Source organism: Schistocerca cancellata, chromosome 3 (genome assembly GCF_023864275.1).
Source record: "Schistocerca cancellata isolate TAMUIC-IGC-003103 chromosome 3, iqSchCanc2.1, whole genome shotgun sequence".
Classification (NCBI taxonomy): domain Eukaryota; kingdom Metazoa; phylum Arthropoda; class Insecta; order Orthoptera; family Acrididae; genus Schistocerca; species Schistocerca cancellata.
This window is the reverse complement of record NC_064628.1, coordinates 194,364,322-194,385,017: the sequence shown is the minus strand read 5'-3', so window position 1 is coordinate 194,385,017 and position 20,696 is coordinate 194,364,322. Positions and strand designations below refer to the sequence as shown.

Here is a 20,696-nt window from a genome sequence, read left to right as displayed (position 1 = left end):
CACGTTATCATTTCATAAGGGATACTCTACCTGTGCTGCTAGAACATGTGCCTTTACAAGTACGACAAAACATGTGGTTCATGCACGATGGAGCTCTTGCACATTTCAGTCGAAGTGTTCGTACGCTTCTCAAAAACAGATTTGGTGACCGATGGATTGGTAGAGGAGGACCAATTCCATGACCTCCACGCTCTCCTGACCTCAACCCTTTTGACTTTCATTTATGGGAGCATTTGAACGCTCTTGTCTACGCAACCTCGGTACCAAATGTAGAGACTCTTCGTTCTCGTATTGTCGACGGCTGTGATACAATACGCCATTCTCCAGGGCTGCATCAGCTCATCAGGGATTCCATGCGACGGAGGGTGGATGCATGTATCCTCGCTAACGGAGGACATTTTGAACATTTCCTGTAACAAAGTGTTTGAAGTCACGCTGGTGCGTTCTGTTGCTGTGTGTGTCCATTCCATGATTAATGTGATTTGAAGAGAAGTAATTAAATGAGCTCTAACATGGAAAGTATGCGTTTCCGGACACATGTCCACATAACATATTTTCTTTCTTTGTGTGTGACGAATGTTTCCTGAAAGTTTGGCCTTACCTTTTTGTAACACCCTGTATATATTGTGAATAGCAACGGTCGTACGACACTCCCCTGCGGCACACCTGAAATCACTCTTACTTCGGAAGACTTCTCTCCATTGAGAATGACATGCTGCGTTCTGTTATCTAGGAGCTCTTCAATGCAATCACACAATTGATCTGATAGTCCATATGTTCTTACTTTGGTCATTAAACGACTGTGGGGAACTGTATCAAGTCAAGAAACAGGGCATCTACCTGGGAACCCGTGTCTATGGCCCTCTGAGTCTCCTGGACGAACAGCGCGAGCTGGGTTTCACATGATTCTCTTTTCCCGAAACCCATGCTGACACCTACAGAGTAGATTTCTAGTCTCCATAAAATCATTATACTCGAACATAGCACGTGTTCCAAAATTCTACAACTGATTGACGTTAGAGATATAGGTCTATAGTTCTGCACATCTGTTCGACGTCCCTTCTTGAAAACAGGGATGATCTGGGACCTTTTCCAATATTTTGGAACGCTGCGCTCTTCTAGAGACCTACGGTACACCACGTACTCTGTGTACAATCGAACTGGTATCCCATCAGGTCAAGCGGCCTTTCCTCAATTGTTTTTCTATCGCTCTATTTTGATATCTACCATTTCGACATCTGTGCGATAATCTAGAGAAGGAAGTACAGTGCAGTCTTCCTCTGTGAAACAGCTTTGGAAAAAGATATTTAGTATTTCGGACATTAGTCTGTCATCCTCTGCTTCAGCACCATTTTGGTCACAGAGTGTATGTTTTGATCCACCTACCGCTTTGACATAAGACGAAATTCTTAGGATTTTCTACCAAGTCAGTACATAGAACTTTACTTTCGAATTCATGGATAGCCTCTCGCATAGCCCTTCGTGTAATTTTTGTTTGTCTGCAAGGCTTTGGCTATGTTTATGTTTGCTGTGAAGTTCCCTTTGTTTCTGTAGCAGTGTTCTACCTCGGTTGTTGTACCACGTTGGCTCTTTTCCAACTCTTACGATCTTGTTAAGCACATACTCATCTAATGCATATTGTAGGGTGGTTTTGAAATTTGTCCATTGATCCTCAACACTATCTGTACTTGAGCCAAATCTTCTATGCTGAGCTGTCAAGTACACTGAAATCTGCTTTTTGTCACTTTTCCTAAACAGAAAAATCCTACTACCTTTTTTAATATTTCTATTTACGGCTGAAATCATCGATGCAGTAACCGCTTTATGATCGCTGATTCCTTGTTCTGCGTTAACTGTTACAAATAGTTCCGTTTGTTTGTCACCCGAAGGTCTAATATGTTATTGCCACGAGTCGGTTCTCTATTTAAATGCTCAAGGTAGTTTTCAGATAATGTACTTAAAAAAATTTCACTGAATTCTTTGTCCCTGGCACCCGTTATAAACGTTTGAGTATCCCAGTCTATTTGTGCCAAATTAAAATCTCCACCAAGAACTATAACATGGTCGGGAAATTTACCCGAAATATTTTCCCAATTTTCCTTCAGGTGCTCTGCCACACCAGCTGCTGAGCCAGGGGGCCTACCATGTTTGAGCCTGCTTTAACCGTGACCTTCACCCAAATTATTTCACATTTCCGATCTCCGTCAGTTTCCTTCGATACTATTGCACTTTTTATCGCTTTCCCCCTTCACTGCCCAGCCTGTCTCTGCGGTACACACTCCAATCTGAGTGAGAAATTCGTTAATGTTTAAATCTGGTTTCAGCCAACTTTCCGTCCCTAGTACTATGTGGGCATTGTGACCGTTTATTAATGAGAGCAGTTCTGGGACCTTTCTATAGACGCTCCTGCAGCTTACTATTACCGCATTAATATTGTTATACCCTGTTGCGTTTTGCCTCCTACTACCTTCTCGTGTCTCAGGAATCGTCTTGTCTCATTTAGAGAGGTCTGTAGCGTTTTAACAAATCATCACAAATTCAAAATATTGTAATTTTACAGAGGTATCACGTGCAACTTCAATATGTATTTTTTTCAGGAAACTTTGAAATAGTGGTTTGATACATTCACTCTTGACCTGTATGATCTTAGATGAAATCACCCACTAGACCATACATGTCGCAGGAAAATGATAAAATTTACATGAGTAGAACCAAATAAAGACACCAGACCTTGTAAGTGTCTACTTTTCGAAGTACGCTGAAGAAATATTAGCATGCGTTTGTGCGCCTATCATTCTTGGGGTGTTATTTTTATTTACCATCAAGTTGAATATGACATACTTCTACCAAGAACAATTCCTACTGTTTGGTTAATTGCTGCATTTGTTAGAAAGGTAACTTTCACGTTGCAATACTCACTGATACAATATTTAGTGTCACTTAAGAATACAGAATTCATGGTGAAACGTAGTCCGCTATGCATCATCCTTCAAAAAGTTAAACTTCCGATAAAGACTATAGAAACAAGGAAGAGGGATGGGACCTACACCAAAAATGATAATTAGAATTGCCAATCGAAACAATGAAATCAAAATAATCCAAGCATATCATTCATCTCTTACTTTCAAATCTTTGTTAAGTCGGATACAGAGAACGAAGACTCTTAAGAAACACAGTTAAAAAGAAATGTTTCTTTATCATCAATCTGGCTTATCTTCCTAACGTAGTTTCATAATTTCATTCGGATGTCGCCCTCTGGGGAACTTATAAATAAAGAGCTCATTATAGACAGAGGGAAACTCTACAACATATAGTCAAGCGATCGAAATGACGTAAGTGTCTTTCCTATGTGCGTGCGGTAAATGCTGGAACGCTAACTATGGTGACGCAATTACCAAATAGTCTAAACAGGATCAACATGTTGTCATTCCATTTTTGGCTGCCGAAGAATAAGCGTCGGTAAAAATTCAGCGTAGAATTAAGACTTTGTACGTCGAGCAAGTCTATCGAAAACCACCGCTGTGGAATTGTGCACCAAGTTCCATGGTACTGCTTCTTGATAGTATATGTCCCCATATTGCATACGTTCTATCACAGAAGTTACGCCAACTAATGTCAGAGACGCTCCAGCACGCGTCTTGTGGTTCTGATCTCTCCCCATGAGCTTATCACGCTTTCGTTCCCTAATAAATGGCCTCGAAGGTCAACGATTCCTGTTGGACGAAGGTTCGCAGCAGACAGTTACGGACTTCTTCAGGCATGGGGACACGATGTTTTTCCAAATGGGCATCTTCAACCAGGTCCGTCGTTGGGATGATTGCCTCAATGCTCACAGGCATATCGAGTCTAGACTTTACGGCCTTGGGACACTTTTTGATCGTCCATTACGCTACTGACAGAGTGGTTAGTTTGAACATGTTATTCTATCGATTCTTATACCGTTAGGTAAATTAAGTTGTTCCGAATTGTGTTTATTACAAAGTTATGAGCCTGCCATTTTCTTGTAGTTGTGTTTCATTGGATCAAACAGTGTGTGACTGGTTAAGACTGTTAGCACTATGTATGGTGCAGATTGTAATCGCTCCCTGCTTTCGATTGTCTAAATCTTTCACTTGGAAGAGCAGTGTTTGTGTTGAGTCGTACTGTGATTTCTTTAGTTGGAGTATATAAAGTATTTATCATTTACATAGAATAATATTGTGGCTTCTTAATATCGTTTTGATTTTTCACAAGTTTTTCGATTTACACCGCAGGTGCTGTAACTATTGTCTACAGACAAGAGATGTAAAAATCTTTATTCCAGAGAAATTAGATTTTAATTTCCATTCCATAATTGAGGGCACACCAGTTTCATCCGAAATTAGCTCTCCTGGATATCAAAATGGTTGTTTACACAACATGCATGCTAGCGATTATCTCGTTCTTCCTTCCAAAATGAAACTACCCGAGCGGATATCGTGTAAATGTGGGGTCACCATTATTGGTTTCAACAATATTGGTTTCATCATGATTTACCTTGTTTGATGAGGAAAAATTATTGCATTCATCTCCTGAACATCAAAGTGATAGCCTTACCTTTAGATAATTAGAAGCCTTTGGATGATATCCTGTGGAGTGAGAAAAAGTATATACTGTTAACACCAGCTGTTGTGGACCTAGAGCTGGTAGCCTTCATCTCTTCCTTCTCTGTCTCATTTTGAAAATGCTGATTCTTCTTAAAGAAGAAAAGGGCTTTAAGACTTCTTCCTCTCCCAGGGAAAATATTCGCCTCTGTTACGGGACTCACACACTATGCCCTTATTGATCTATCAGAGTAGCTGTTCGGTATCCTGACACGAGAAAACGATGTGGGAGGACCTTGGTGATCAAAACATATTGCGTAATATATTCATGTACTACTTCGACGTCGCTGAACTATTTGTAAGGCCGCGAGTGACAGATTTTCAAGTGGTCAGCAGTGTAGAGAGCCGCATGATAAGACCGTTATAAAAGACGACCATAGCGGACTGTGTTCATCCGCCGGCCAGAACCATGCAGACAGCCGTCGTCCTGTGCCTGCTGGTGGCGTTCTGCAGCGCTGCGCCCTCCACGAGATCCCACTTGCCCAGACCGCGCCTCGATGGCCGCATCGTGGGCGGCGAGGCCGTAGACATCTCGCAGTACCCCTGGCAGCTGTCGCTGCAGTGGCTGGGCTCGCACTTGTGCGGCTCCTCCATCATCAGCTCCACGTGGGTGCTGACGGCGGCGCACTGCCTTGAAGACAGCACACTCTACGTCCTGTCCATCAGGGCCGGAACATCCACTCAAGTATGTGGCGGAGCTGTGTACGATATTGCTGAAGCATATTACCACAGATCTTTCGACACCGACACCATGGACTACGACATCGGTGTCATCCTGATTGACGGATCCTTCTCCTTCGACAGCAACGTTCAGGTACAACTCGTACTCAGAAAAAACTTACTTCTATATATGTCAAATTGGTTTTTAACTTTGAACTGTAGGCTAACATCATTTGCTTTGTTTTTTCTCGTACATTATTCCACATGCTTTAAATTCTATATGAATTACAGATTTCGATAGGCAACAAACGAACACTTCGCCGTTATCAATGTTACTTAACATTCCTGAAAAACACACCCTCCCTTAACAATTATCTTCTTGAAATCGGTATTTATCGCTAATAAAATTTTCTTCCCGTGTCATATGGTGACATTTATGTGAGATGATCCAGGAAACTATAGTGGTAGTGAAAAAATATCTTCACTCTTGATAGTTTTATTACAAGACATGTTGTCACTAATTTACCGAAACATTAACACCTAGGAATTGAATCAAAACTTTTCACATTTTCTCATTTCCACAGCAGCTGTAATTATTTTCCAAATGTTCTGCTGTTTTTTCGGATGAAGGTGTAAGGCAGCGAGATTTTGCCTCCAATCATTCAATGTTATAACAGTTCGCTTCTAAATTTTTTTTCGAAGTGAGATCATAATTTTCGATTCATAAACTGTCTTCGGTTAATTCTGGGAACCACCACGTACCAACAGGTTCTGTTATGTTGAATGCCAGAGAATTAATTTAAGGTGGACACTGGCAACAGGGAGCAGTTACCGTTACATGTTCCTGTGAGAGAGATGATCAGCAGAGAGGACTTTAGGAAAGACGCCGTGTGCTTGACCGAATGGTATGATGTACTTCTCTAAAGAGGCAGCGACTTTAAAGTGCTGATGGCGTCCTAGCTGTGGTGAGGCAGGTGAGCGAATGTGAGCTGTAGTCTGGCGCTAAATATCGTTGAAAACAGGAATGTGCGTGAAGCTAGGGATGAAGCGCGATTGCATCTTACAATGGAAGTAGGCAACATTTTAGTACGAATGAATGTGCTGGGTTAACGAACAGTGGACGTGAGTTGACCCTTTACGTATATTCTCGTGGGAGTCCCCACCAAAAAGCAACGCAATGAATTTGGTTCGCAGAGTCCTTAGTCGTAGGAGGAGTTTTAGAGGTTCTAGAATCGTTTTCTAAACGGAGTATGAAATGCAGGCAATTGTCTGGCAGATTCATGACATATTTTAGTGGGAGGCACTTGTAATGGGTGCAGGGATTCGTCGCAGGGAGCACACACGCAGACGCCGTGAACCTTGCTGCAAACCTTCGAATGGCATGAAAAGGGTCTCTCCTTTGGGTGTGAAAAGAGGATACATTGTGCGGGAGGTGACTTAGAGATTTTGCTGAAGGTAGTACTAATGAAAAATCCGACTGGTAGAGTTTGCGAATTTCCCATTTCGCCACTAGGAGTATGCAGAGTGACGATTCTTTGCTCCTCTGTGGAGTCTGAGGCATACTGAAGTACTTCTGCATGAACGAATACTTGAGTTTCTGTTCCTCGATTACGAGCAAACAGGATTCTTGACTTTGAAGCGTGTAATACTGAAGTACTCTCAGCTGCAGGAGTTTGCAGATGGTATAATACGTCCTGTGTGTAGACGGAATTTATAGATATGCAACGCATATCATCTGCACAGAGACCAACAGCACCGAGCAGATGTTGCAGTACAACTCCTCACAGCGCTGTAATCTGTGATATATCCGCCACTGCTCGGCAGACAGTGAAGCACTTACACTAAATATGTTGAGTTCCCTTTGGTTGTTCTCTGAGCTCTTGACTGTCAGTGCCAGTCAGGGTGGAGGTCCTCTGTTTCATGGGGCTAATCAGTATCACCCAAATTAGCGTGTCCGTGTAACAAACCGGTTCGCTGTTTTAAGGGAATTCACAGATGTTCGCCCAATCTCAAAGCCAGGTGAAGGGTAGGATTTAATATTCTGTACTGACTTTATAATTTTGCATTTTGCTGTTGTTTGAAAGTAAATAATTTTACTGTCTCCAGTTATATTCATTTAATGAGATATTATTCAACGTTATCGATCTCCTAGGCTTGATGCCTCCGTTGCGGACACAATGTTAGGCGACCTCCCATAACACGCCGTATGAACACCAAGTAACTCCCGAAGATGACGACGTTATTAGAGACGAAACATAACCACGGATCGGAGGAGCATTTCCGCTGTATCTTTGTGAAAGCCACCACCACAGTATATGTCGGAATGGATATAGAGAAACCACGAGGAACCAAATTTTGATGGCTGCACGAGGATTTAGTGTGCCTTTCTCCTGAGTGTGAGCCCAACGTGCTGTCTACTGTGCCAGTTCTCTCGGTTCATCTGATTGTGTAAGCGATCAAGCCATTACAAAACTCACGAAAATCTTCAAACAATTTCCATGTGATGTAGTATAAATGAGATCATCTAATGATAAACCTACACGATTATCAGCGAGCCACACGGGTGTTAAGAGTAATACAACATAAATTCTCTGCCGGATAAAAACAAATTACCACACGTTTTAAATGTTTCCAATTAAGTCAAGATTTATTTTTGCAATCTTTCATATGGACTACATGAAATGATTACATTTACAGATCAATGGCACAAGCGGTGCTTAGGTGACTAGCATTGAAGCATGCATAACAGCCATAACAGTACGTGGTGCACCGTCCATGGGTGGCAATGCAGGTGCTGACTCTGGCATCCAGTCGATTGCCCAGACGGCGAATACCCTCCTGCCATACGTTATGTCGTGCCTGTTCGACCTGTTCACGTAGTTCTGTAAGAGTAGAAAGTTGCACGAGTCAATTCTCGTCCCATCATATCCCATACGTGCCGACCAGAGAAGCTGCTGCACATTTTGCAGACCATGACGACTTTCACGGGCAGTCTGTGGACGTGCATTATCCCGTTGGAACAACTTACCACCTTCCTGCTGCAAGAACGGAAAAGATTTGGTCTAACAACGTCCTGTACTTATCGACCACTGCTTAGCGACCCTTCCAGAAACACCAAAAGTGTACGATGACTGTAGCTTATCGTATCCCAGACCTTAAGGACTGGAATGGAGCCAGTTTGTCTTGAAGGATAGCACTCTACGGGACAGTGCTCACCAGGTCTACGCCGTACGCGCGAACGACCATCACTTGCGTGCAGGCAGAATCTGCTTTCATAGTGGAAGATCATGGTGCACCATCCCTTGTCCCAGGTGATGCTCTGGCGGGACCAGTAAAGCCGTGCACGTCGACGTGAATGGAAGACGGGCTAAAGGTGATCTTGCCCATAATCGCACAGCTAATAACTGGTTGGCAACAGTTCGAGTTGACACATTTGGGCCCACAAGCCCTCTTATGTGTGCTCTGGAAGATGTCCTATGCCGTTACAATGTGACGATCCAGGTGGGTGTCAGTGCAGCGAGGAATCCCAGATCCTCGTCTACGGTTGTGAGGGTGTTCACATGATCACCGATACCTGCATCGTTGCACAACTGACGCAGCAAGTTCGACTTGTAGGGCAGTACCCAGAAAGGACCATCCGCCACTCGTAAGGCCACAGCCGCTCGGGATTAGCCGAGAGGTCTTAGGCGCTGCAGTCATAGACTGTGCGGCTGGTCTCGGCAGAGGTTCCAGTCCTCCCTCGGGCATGGGTGTGTGTGTTTGTCCTTAGGACAGTTTAGGTTAAGTAGTGTGTAATCTTAGAGACTGATGAACTTAGCAGTTAAGCCCCATAAGATTTCACACACATCTGAACATATTTTTCCGTTAGGCCACAGTTTGACCCCTTTCTGGCCTCGCTCACTTGGCTGTAGGTAGCACTAGTTAGTCTCCATGGCATCGTGGCCACCTTGCTTCACACCTTTGCGCCACGCTGAGCCTTTTGGATGTGAGCAATTCCTATTAAAGGGTAGATAAAAATGGCGCGCTGGTAGCTACGCCATTTCGCTATGTGTTGGCGGAATATGTTAAAGTCATTATCAATCCATATGCTATCTCCTGGGTGGAATATGCCGTCATCGCAACAAAATCGACGTCGTCTTTCCAGGTGCAACTATTTTTTTCCGGCAGTGTTTTTACAACAATAGCAGACACTATATCAACATACACTCAGCAACAATATTTTACGGGATCCATTTAATACGACAAATTAAGAAAGAAAAACCACATCTACTGGATGGAAACCGGAATGTCGGAGGTAGATTCTGTACACCTTAATATTGGTATTTATTGGGGGAAACCCACTATCGAATTGAAAGTCCGGAACGGTTTGCCAGATTGATGGAATCGTGCAGAACCTCAGTACCCGTGAAAGGGAGTGTGGCGACAGTGTTGCAGAGTTGCCTACCAACTTCAAAATAAATCAGTTGAAGTCACGTAATGGATTATGGGCGGGAGGATGATTAGAGTTTATCGCCCAGTCATCTAGAAATTCATTAGAGATGGAATAAACGCTGAATTAGTAAAAGACTGAGATTAAAATTGGATGTTCCCCTTCGAATAACGTGTCACAGCGTTAACCTGAAACGATAATAAAGAAATCGCGGAGAGTTGAAGTGTGAAAGGGCGGACGCGGATCTGAATAGCCGCACTTCTGAATGTGAGTCGAGTTTGCCTTCCTACTATCTACAGATCAACATCCATAGATATACGCACGTAAAGACAAATCTTCTTGACATTTGGTCATTTATTAACTGTGTTTTAACAGGAATCTAGTGGAAAATTTTAATTTTGTTACATATTAAAAATTATCAGAGTGGCGCTAAAGAGAACAATAAAGACTGGTACACTAGTTATGGTTATTTTTTAGTCTCTGAGTAAAAAGACTTACTGCAAACTTAGAAAGAAGTTTCTGAACTCTTGTTTAAACATACCAAAACCTGTACAAGTAATCCCACCCACCATGAATGTGCTTGCGATTGTCGGTGGATCAACATCGCACTGTCATACCACACGGGATTTGCAATCGTCGTCTTATCCAGTAGTTCAACCAGCATATCTGGGTAACGTTAATCAAAAATTAACTTCACTAATCGCATTTTCTTGATTTTGTTACATAGAGAACACTGCGCACTTTTTGGGGAAGTTTATGAAGGTGATTGAATGTAATGCATCATTTTTATCTTAAAAGCAATAGGGATTTAGCTGTGTGCAAAGAGCACTTGTTTGAGATGTAGACGGCAGCAGCAAACGCTGCGAAAAATCTCTTTTGTTGGATAAGATATTAGATAATTGAGACCTTGTGCTTCGATTAAGATAAGATGAGAAGTACTTAGTTTCTGCGCCGTGCATGTGTACTGGGAAGCCGATGAAGTCAACATGGTGTTTGCTAATCGCTTAGCTGTCTGAGTAACGAAGTCTAGAACACAACTTATTTCATTTTGATGTCTCTACTGGGACATTATAGCAAACATACCAAAAATGTCATCATCGAAACTAAGTAGTGGCTCTCTAGTCCATCCTGCGAGCAACGGCGAAAAACTGGACCACATTGCGTGTACTACCTGCACACTCGTCAAAAAGGTGGTAGTTAGTTAATCAACGAACTCACATGGAGCTGTGCGACGACGGCATTTTCGAGTTGATGTGACATGTTTATAGAGTGTCAGTTAGGTTCTATTACAAAAATCAGAGTGCCCGCGAGTGCAGGGAAATGATAAAAAAGTTCAAGTCACAACATGTGTATCTGGATATTTCATATAATGGGGTATTAAAGTATTAATTTGGTTGGATCTGCGCACTGCATGCTACTAACCAAATGATACCTCTTTCTATTTCTTCTTTTCGTCACTGATTTTATTTTTGTTACTATTAGCGTGTTCCACCTAGGAATCAATTTTCTTTTGTTTAAAATTTTATTCTGAGGTGATTACTTCTATTCCGTATCCATGCTAGACCTTAACATTTTTCTACACTGACAATATTCGAATGAGGGACCAAATGAAATGTGATATATTCATTTACATTCCTCTGTAGGACAATACGAATTACTTTTAGTGAATACTTTATTGGTTAAAATACATAGTGTAAGAGGTATAAGCTGTCAAAATTATACAGACAGGACATCTCGATGTGCTTCACAAAAGAGTCTAATGAAAAATCGTTGTATCATGTTATTTATGTTCGCATTCCTCAAAAGACAGATATTTGTAGGATAGATAATAGTCGCATTTCTGTTCACATTGTCAACTGCCGTTACACGACCTTGCTTGTCTGTTACCGACATCGACGCGGCGGTCAGCGAAAGGCAACGGATGAACGAGAGCGATGTAAACATGGGACGTGTACAGCGACGCGGTGCAGAGGGTCGGTCAGGTGCTACCGAAACAGGTAATTCAAAGAGTCACTGGGTTGTTAAGAATGTGTAATTCGTTTTACGTAAGCAATGAATTAAGTAGAACCAGAGGACTTCTCTCTCACAACATTATCACAACGAAGATCGTGGTAGTAAAGAAAAATTAACATCAAATAAACTGTGTTTGCCTTAGTACAAAATCAGCCAATTACCACGTACACAACCGGCCGCTGTGGCCGAGCGGTTCTAGGCACTTCAGTCCGGAACCGCGCTGCTGCTACGGATGATGATGTTTGGTTTGTGGGGCGCTCAACTGCGTGGTTATCAGCGCCCGTACAATTTCCCAACCTTTGCTCAGTCCAATTTCGCCACTTTCCTGGATGATGATGAAATGATGAGGACAACACAAACACCCAGTCATCCCGAGGCAGGTGAAAATCCCTGACCCCGCCGGGAATCGAACCCGGGACCCCGTGCTCGGGAAGCGAGAACGCTACCGCGAGACCACGAGCGGCGGACCTGCTGCTACGGGCATGGATGTGTGTGGTGTCCTTATGTTAAATAGGTTTAAGTATTTCTCAGTCTAGGGGACTGATGAACTTGGATGTTAAGTCCCATAGAGCTCAGAGCCATTTGAACCATTTTTGAACCACGAACATAATTTGTTGTGCATTAATTACAATCAGTTGTTTCCTCTGTTTACAATAATAGCTTAACGAAAACTAAACTCAGATTATTATAACGAAAATGAAACCAACGTTACTTCGTTACCTGTTACACGAATATTACAATAAGTGTTCAAACCGCCCAGCATTAGATTCGACAAGTGCTTTGTTACGGCGAATCCAGCTTCGTCATTATCGTCACACACTTGCAAATTTGTTCTTTTGGTACAGGCAGCATCGAACATCCTCCGCGGAAGTACGTCCACGTTATTTACTTGCTGAGCATAAACATGTTCTTTCATATGGCCCCAAAAGTAAATCATGACTGCATGCTGGCCATCAACGTGGACCAAAACGTCTTATCCATCGTCCTGGCAATCGTGTAGTCAGAAATCTTCGTACTCGCGACCAATGTGGGGTGGAATACCATCGTTATGACGTACGGCTAACGGAATATATTCTACAAAATTGGTAGCAATGTTTCCTCCAGAAAGGTTCGCTAATTGTTACCAGTCAATCCCGTAGGTAAACATAAAGCCTAGCGATGTAATCATCAACTGAACCTTTCCATACGTTTACGCAAAAGTGGCACTGAATATATGTGCTGTCAATTGGCGTGGAATGTGTAGACTCCACGTGCGTGTTATCCAAATTGGTTATTCCGTTGCGAGAGCAACATGCTCCATCTGTGAAGAGTATTTTGTTTAAATCACGCTGCGCGCTTTGTACCAAACACCACTCTGAGAATTCTCGTCAAGGAAGGATATCCTGCTCTTCCAAGGCTTGTACGCGTTGAATGATGCAAGGGCATAAAGATTCCTCTCTCAAAGTCCGATGAACGACAGTGTGCGATATACCCACTAGGAGGGCGATATCTATAGAACTCTCAGTAGGTTCTTCGTAAATGCGATCCACAAATGTTCCTCAGTTGCCAGTGTACTTTCTTAGCGTTGTGGGCCTCTGCCTTCTGCGCAGGGTAGTAAAGAGCCACTGTCTCACAACCTATGCAAATAAGATACGTGCTCGTAAGTTGTATCCTGTCATGATTTATTTAATAATAAAATGAAAGCATATCAGAACGGATTTCCCCTCCTACTCCCCCTCCATCTCTTGTGCCTTCTTTCAGTGTCTCTGCGCTCCCTCCTGCCCTGTCTTCCCTTTTCCTCTCACACCTCATGTCTCTCCTGCCTCTTCGTGAACCCACGGTTGCCCCTCCTCTCTTCATCCCGCCGCTTCCCCACCTGCCCCATGCTCTCCCCTCCTTGTCCATCCTCTCTGACCTTTCCCTCGGCAGGTCCCACCTGGTAGTTTTATTCTTCGTCGTGTGTGCTCCAAGTGGGTTTTAAGTGTGTTGTTTCGGAGTGTTTTTAATACTGTGGCCAACTTTTAACCTGTGCATGAGCATCCAGTGTCTTCTCTGTGTTTTAAGACTCGCCAACTGTGTTTTTTAACTTTCTGGTGACTTTTTTTAACTGTCCCCCATGAACGTCTACATGTCCATGTCTTTTTACCTCCATTTTCTCCCCTTACTCTGTTTTATGTTCCCCTTTCTATCTCCTTATGTATGTATTATTTTATTCTTGTTTTAGTTGTCGTGTCACTCGGCTGAAGAGCGGCGCATTGTGCTGCCCATATGGGGCAGGAGAATGCAATCACAATAAAGAAAAAGAAAAACATATCAGAACAGACAATACGTTTCGCATACAGAATGAAATGTAAAAGCTGAGAATTATAGTGATATAGACCTTTGGTGAACAGCAAGAAATGTCAGTCGTGTAGGAAATCTTCGGTGTGGGAATCATTCTCGAGATATTCGTATAGCTGCCTTCGCAACACCTTTTGCCTCGCCATAAATTAAATGAATATCGGATAATTCAGCGATAGTAAATCTGCCTTTCATCCTACCATTTATTAGAGTTGCAATAACTTCTCCACAGGTAACTGGACGACTATCGACGATCGGCGTACTACTGTGACTCAAGCGCGCAGGCCGAAGTGGCCGACGTGTTTGAGACTCGCGCTAAATAGTTTGTAATATTATTTTCTGCGCCATGTTTCTTCAACTTAAGAGCTTCAATGTGAAAATATCGATGTTGTATGGTGGCATGAGGAGTACTGGTACACTGTGCATATGCAGAGGTAAACAGTGAAAATTCTAAATTACTCAGCATATGTGGACGCTGGAAATCGGGCTCCGGATGTGAAGATTATTTGCAGCATTGCATGTCCATATCATCTGTCTCCATATATAACACTAGTGCTGTGCCCGTTAATTTACGACGACGCTCCTCTCTCAACTTCATTACTAAAGAGACAGCTAATTTCGTCTTCTGTTTGCGCGAAATCGCTCTTCCTCCTCATGTTGTCCTCTTCTGTGCCCAGTTGCTTGATCCTCAAAGTCAACACAATTTGATACAGTTCTGTGGTAGTGGTTCTCATACTGCATGCTCTTCAAAACCCATGCGTCCTTCTGTAAAATATTATTGTGTCTGCCTAGGTCTATCACTTCATGATATATCTCCATAAAAGACATTCCTAAAAACACTGATATGGAGAATTTCGGTACAATAAGGAAATACGACTTGATACAATAACTCGAACAGCATTGTTAATGCATATTTTACTTTCGTCTTGTATGAACTTAGTACTGACCATTCGCTAACTTCCATAAGTCGTTGAAATACAGGATTAGATATCGCCTGAATTTGGCTGCATTGTCGAGAAGGGCTCTAAAATCGGTTTCACTAACTAAAAAAATTACTAGGGGATGTATATTTTGCATATAGGTAGTCTCTTTCTCCTCTAACAGTAATTCGCATAAATCTTCAGTAGCATTATAATTTATACCTTCTGGTCTCAGTTTGTTCGTGGTCCTCATATCTCTAATGCTAGTGAATTCTCAAGTCATTGTTGCAATAAAAGACCCACAATCAGATTCGTAAGCAGATCACGTTCTCATAACTGAATAATTTCCGCAAATTGTCTAGAGAGCACCTGATCATTCATCTCCTGTCTATAAACTGTTTACCTGTTATTGACGTAGCCATTGTGACGATTCGTTCGTTGGCCCTCCGAATTATTCCTTCGTTCATAGTTCTGTTAATAAGGCCTGAAAGGTCTACCACCATTGACACGTGACCAACTACTTATCTGCTCGTGCTGTGGTTATTGTCTTCCAGTAAAGTTGTGATTCTGAGCCACTGCCTGATTCGTTCAGTGGTTGCCTCAATGTCTAAATTCCATTTCCAGAGGAAGGTCCTTAAATTCGTCTCCATCATCACTGAATTTCCAATCAGAATATGTTAGTAGTACCAGAGTAGTCTTCGGAAACAAAACGTAACCAACTCTTTTGAATTATACAGTACTTCTAAGAAATAATTCTTTTTCATCATATCTTTAACAAGTTTTACCAGAATCCAGATTCCTGACGCTTGAAATTCATGTAACATGGTAACCTCATTTTTAAATCATGCTCACTTTTGTTTGGACTAGCAGTTGTCAAATATTACCTACCTGAACACCTGATGTGACACGCATTTTACTGCTACCAACATCATCTTCACAGCAGTTTCTCCCTAATATAAACTGACGACATATTCAAGTTTTTGCATCTACATGTATGACGGCGGATTTAAATTACTGGTGTCAAGATGAGGGTGGTAGCACTATAATGCGTGTCACATCACGAGTTCAGGTAGGTGATATTGGCCAACTACAAGTCCAGACAGAAGTGAGCATGATTTGAAAATGTGGTTACCATGGTACATGACTTTCAAGCGTTAAGAATGTGGATTCTATTAAAATTCTTTGAACAGATGATGGAAACGAATCATTTCTTAAAGTTCAATCCAAGCCTTGGGGTGGAGCATGTTCATGTTCTCCTTAAGTACATGGTATTTACGCACTGATATGTAGTGCTTCTAATCAAATGGCTCGAGCCCCACATCTCTTCGCCTGGCTAAATTACTCCACTCCAAGTGCTTCACTAGACCCGTGTGGCTTTAATACGACCATTCTTTATAGCCTTTGATACTGCCATTCTTAATAGCTCTTCAAAGTGACATACAGTTGTTGGTCCACTGTATATTACTGCTTGTAGTTGCTGCGCCTGTCTCCCATAATTTCAAGTCATTTTACAATTTTGTTAATGGTTGCTCTACTTGTCTCTGCTATTTCTTATTAATCGCTCCTGTTTCTCTTTAAATCCCAGTAGCAACTGTACTTCCTGAGTCTCAACTACTGGAGCCAGGGCTGCAACCTCCGCTTCTGCACACACATTTTGTTTTCTTCATGGATAATATTTCTGTTTTCTATGAGCAGGTGACCTGTAAAAGTAGATTCTTCAATTTTTCCTACTCAGCCTTCTAATTATACACCGTTCCACTTCTTTCGCCTTCTTTTCCTGTTGCTTATGACGCTCCTGTGTCATGGTAACCGTTTGATTTATTACAGGAAGATGCACCAACTGTTACCCTATCTGCTCTTTTATTTTCTTAGCTGTAGCTTACCCCTACCTTTCCCATTCTTCACCGTGCCACTGGAACCTTCCGCATTAGGGATGACCAGGTGACCACCCGTGATTGCAGCACGACCGCATCCTAGCGACACAGTTCGCCGGTCTTACGGGTTACGCCGGCGTAGCTCTCTGTCACACGAGAAATGCATGCACACCGCCTCCCATACGTCAGCGTCTGTAGCTTCTCCGACATAATTTTAGGAGTGAAATTTGGACTCCGACAGAGAACGGAGTACATTCAGAAGAATGTCTGCATATGAATTAGTGAAGAACCTAATAAATAAGTATTGTATCTTCACCAGGGTCCGCTGCAGCTGCTGTCCAGCCCACGCATAGCCAGAGTTTACATTGTTGTCAGATGGACTGTTGAAGATGGGCATGAGGATGCACAACCTGAAAGACAGCAAACAGCGCTATGGTTTCATAACAGCAGCTTTCCGAATGGAAAAGGGAAGTCAGTAGGTGGAAGACAACAGGTGAAAGACAGATTACAAAAATTTTGGATAGCAATATTCGTAAGTAGTAGCACAAGACATTTTACTTCCATTCATGGATTCCCTACATCCTTTGGTTTGACCCTTCCCTACTTTTTCCCGTAATATCGAAGTTAGATGCCGCTGTGGTCTTCGGTAAGGGGTCGAGTGTCGAACCCGTCCTGGTCCTTCGAGAAGCAATGGTCCTGATAGATAAAACCATCAATAACCGACCAAGAGAAAGAAGTGACATGGCGGAACAATCTATCTGATGTTGGAAGAGATATTGATGAAAAGGAATTACAGGGATTTTTAATTGTGTCACACACTTGGGGCTAGGTAGGGTTTGTATAGCGCCTGCGGCTGGGAGGTTGGAGGATTGTCGTACAGCACAGGTGGGGCTGGGAAAACGTTGAATCTGTGCGCAGCACAGGTGCACCTGTTAGAGCGACAGTAGGTGGATTAGTAGTATTTGAGAGCTCTTGAAGCAAGGCCACCGATTACTTGTTTTCTCTCTGAATGAGAGGTATCTGTTTGTGGAGATACTTATGTTTATTTTGAAGTATTGTAGATTTGTTGCAAAAATTGGAAGTTAGAGAAATAAGCATCGTGGACTGTTCAGTATGTTTACTGATGTATTGTGAGGAAATAATTTCGTATAGATTCCCAAGTCACGATGTCTTGAAGTCGCGACCAAAGCAACTTTACCATAGATCACCTAATGCGAGGAAACCACAGTTTCACACACGCCAGTATCGCTAGGCAATAGGGCAGTGCACAAATCATTCTGTTCTACCTGGGCTAGATCACGTTACTTGCTAGGTCCCCGTGATAAAGTAACAGTATGGCTTAACGGAAAGAGAAGTGTATAGGTCATGAAGCGTGTGGTTTTTTTAGTGTTTGCGCCGCACAACGGGACATATTTTTTGTGTACCTTTTTTATAGTTGCATGTGATATAACTAATAGGCGAATATGGGAGATACGAATTATCATGCAGAAATTAAGAAGATTAGAATCCCTTCCTGAGTCTCATTACCCCCTCCCCACGAGAGGAATGAGGCATCTGCTAATAGGACTGGAAGTGAACTAGTTAACCTATGTGCAAATGAGAACACATAAAGTCGGTGGTTTTGAGGAAGCGTAGGTACTTGCTAGTGAAGGCAGAGAAATAATGCACTATATTATACCGTGAGACGAGAAACAAATAAGAAGTGAAAATGTGTGAATTATCTTGTGTTTTTAAATCAGTAAATTGCGAGGGCGAATTTTCTTCGCAGAGGGGAGAAGATTGTAGTGGGACAAAACTATAGCAGAACTGGAGAACTTGGAGCAAAATTCAGAGGCCAAAACTGCAACGACGCCGCAGCCAGACATCAGGTGCTGGTCACTGAACTGCGAGATCAGTTGCTGTCTCGTCGGACCACAAGCTCTGAAATCAGGCCACAAGCCACGGACATCGGCTGCAGCCGAGCGTCACTTCCGCTAGATCGGCATCCCTCAGCAACAGCTACAATTCTGTGTGACCGTCCTGTGATGGTTGACTGAAGTCCGTGTTGTCGACGGTTACCTCAGATCCCGGTCATTGTCCTGTGCCGGATGGTTCGCAGTAGTCCACAAATGCAGCACTTCCGCGAATTCAGCGCCGGTAACCAGCATTTAAACTCTGGCCAGTCAAGTACGTCACGTTTGGGCATGGCACGACCACACCTGGCACCTGCCACGTGTCAGCCGGCAATCCTCGCTGTGGTCTTTCCCGCCATTGGACCGCGAAGGCGAAGGATGGACCTCTGCCTGTCGGCCCTGCCCGAGTACGTAACTCTGCGCCTTGCGCCCAACCCTGCTCCTCACCGTCAGTCCAGACTTCGCCGCCAACACGTGCCACTGGAACTACGTGACTTCCGCATTAGAGGAGACCGGGTGGCCGCCTGTGACCGTACAGCTGTCTCATCCTGCAGTCTCGACTCACCTCGCACACCGGGGACGGCAGCGCAGTGCTCTGCCTCCCGAGAAACTCGTGCAACCAACCCCGCCATTCGTCAACGGCCGTAGCTACGTCGTCGGAATATTACGAGGGAACTCCGGATCGCGCCAGAGAATAAAGCACTATCAGAAGAACGTCTCAATAGTACGAATTAGTAAAGAACCAGTTAAAGGTTGTTGTATCTTAACCAGGACCCGCAGCAGCTGCTGTCCGCATCTCCCGTCTTCGACAGAGAACCCATCCCCAAACCCAGACAAACGATCTTTCTCATCTCTACAGGAACTTCTTAATGAGCTTTTGCCATTAAGGAAGGATTATTCATCTATGATCACACGCCAGAGATGACTAAATTCGAGGAGCGCACCTGATGACGAACGACGACAATTGTGCCCAACCGTCCCCCCCCCCCCCTCCGTCCTCCCATCAATCCCTGCCCCTCTTCATATGTTCATGTTCCAGTATCACACAATGGTTTTTATGCGTGGAACTGGGCAAGTCATAATAACGATGTGACAGATATCAACTTTTCTCATAATAGGTGGAAACAGAGAGTTCTGCCATAATTTAATCATGTATTTTTACTTTCCTAGGAATCTGATGACTTTTATTCTTTTGTGTGTACCTTATTTTGGCATAGCCAATGTTTATATAGCCCACCTCTATGCTCATTTGACAAATTTTGCTTCTGTAAGTATGTTGTCAAAGAGACACAGACACATATTACAGAGCCAAAACCAGTTTCATCGTAATTGTAGATGCCATAAGGAGTTCTGATTTAAATAATATTGATAGTTAATGTGCAACACCTTAAATACATGATTTTCAGTGGACTTGCACTGCCGTCTACCCGAACCAGAATAATCACTCATTACTTGTGTAAATAATAACTTTTACTGGAACGTGGAATATACTATATGGGTCAAATGGATCTAACCACTATGGGACTTAACATCTGAGGTCATCAGTCCCCTAGACTTAGAACTACTTAAACCTAACTAACCTAAGGACATCACACACATCCAAGCCCGAGGCAGCATTCTAACCTTTCTTTGTGTGTGAGGAATGTTTCCTGAAAGTTTGGCCGTACCTTTTTGTAACACCCTGTATATGTGCTGGGTTCTTGTACAAACAAATATGCACGTCATTAGATTAGTATTATCTCTAATAATAACAAGGATAGTGGCACAACGCTCATACAAAGATAATTAAAATGTTTACCATATGAACTTATGTAGGTGGCATAAATCGATTGCACTTCTTATACGACATAATTACTCACTGTTGACATATTGTTTGTGGTAATGGTTGTAACCTCCCAAAGATTTTTATGTAATAACATCCCAACAGTAAAAAATATAACTATAACATTGACATTTAGCGTAACCTC

The 20,696-nt window shown here is 42.8% G+C and overlaps 1 protein-coding gene across 1 annotated transcript; it reads left to right on the top strand.

The window, feature by feature from the left end:
• The first annotated feature begins 5,031 nt into the window (after positions 1–5,031).
• LOC126176206 (trypsin delta-like) lies at positions 5,032–19,599 on the top strand. The gene is made up of 2 exons (XM_049923350.1): positions 5,032–5,436; positions 19,501–19,599. Exons 1-2 carry the CDS (start codon positions 5,032–5,034, stop codon positions 19,597–19,599), a joined length of 504 nt encoding a protein of 167 aa, XP_049779307.1.
• Positions 19,600–20,696: the final 1,097 nt, after the last annotated feature.

Bases quoted from the DNA above. Each gene is read 5' to 3' on its own strand.
- LOC126176206 (XM_049923350.1), top strand. From the start codon at position 5,032: ATGCAGACAGCCGTCGTCCTGTGCCTGCTGGTGGCGTTCTGCAGCGCT. The intron at 5,437-19,500 runs GTACAACTCGTA...TATCTTAACCAG, and splicing joins CCTTCGACAGCAACGTTCAG to GACCCGCAGCAGCTGCTGTC.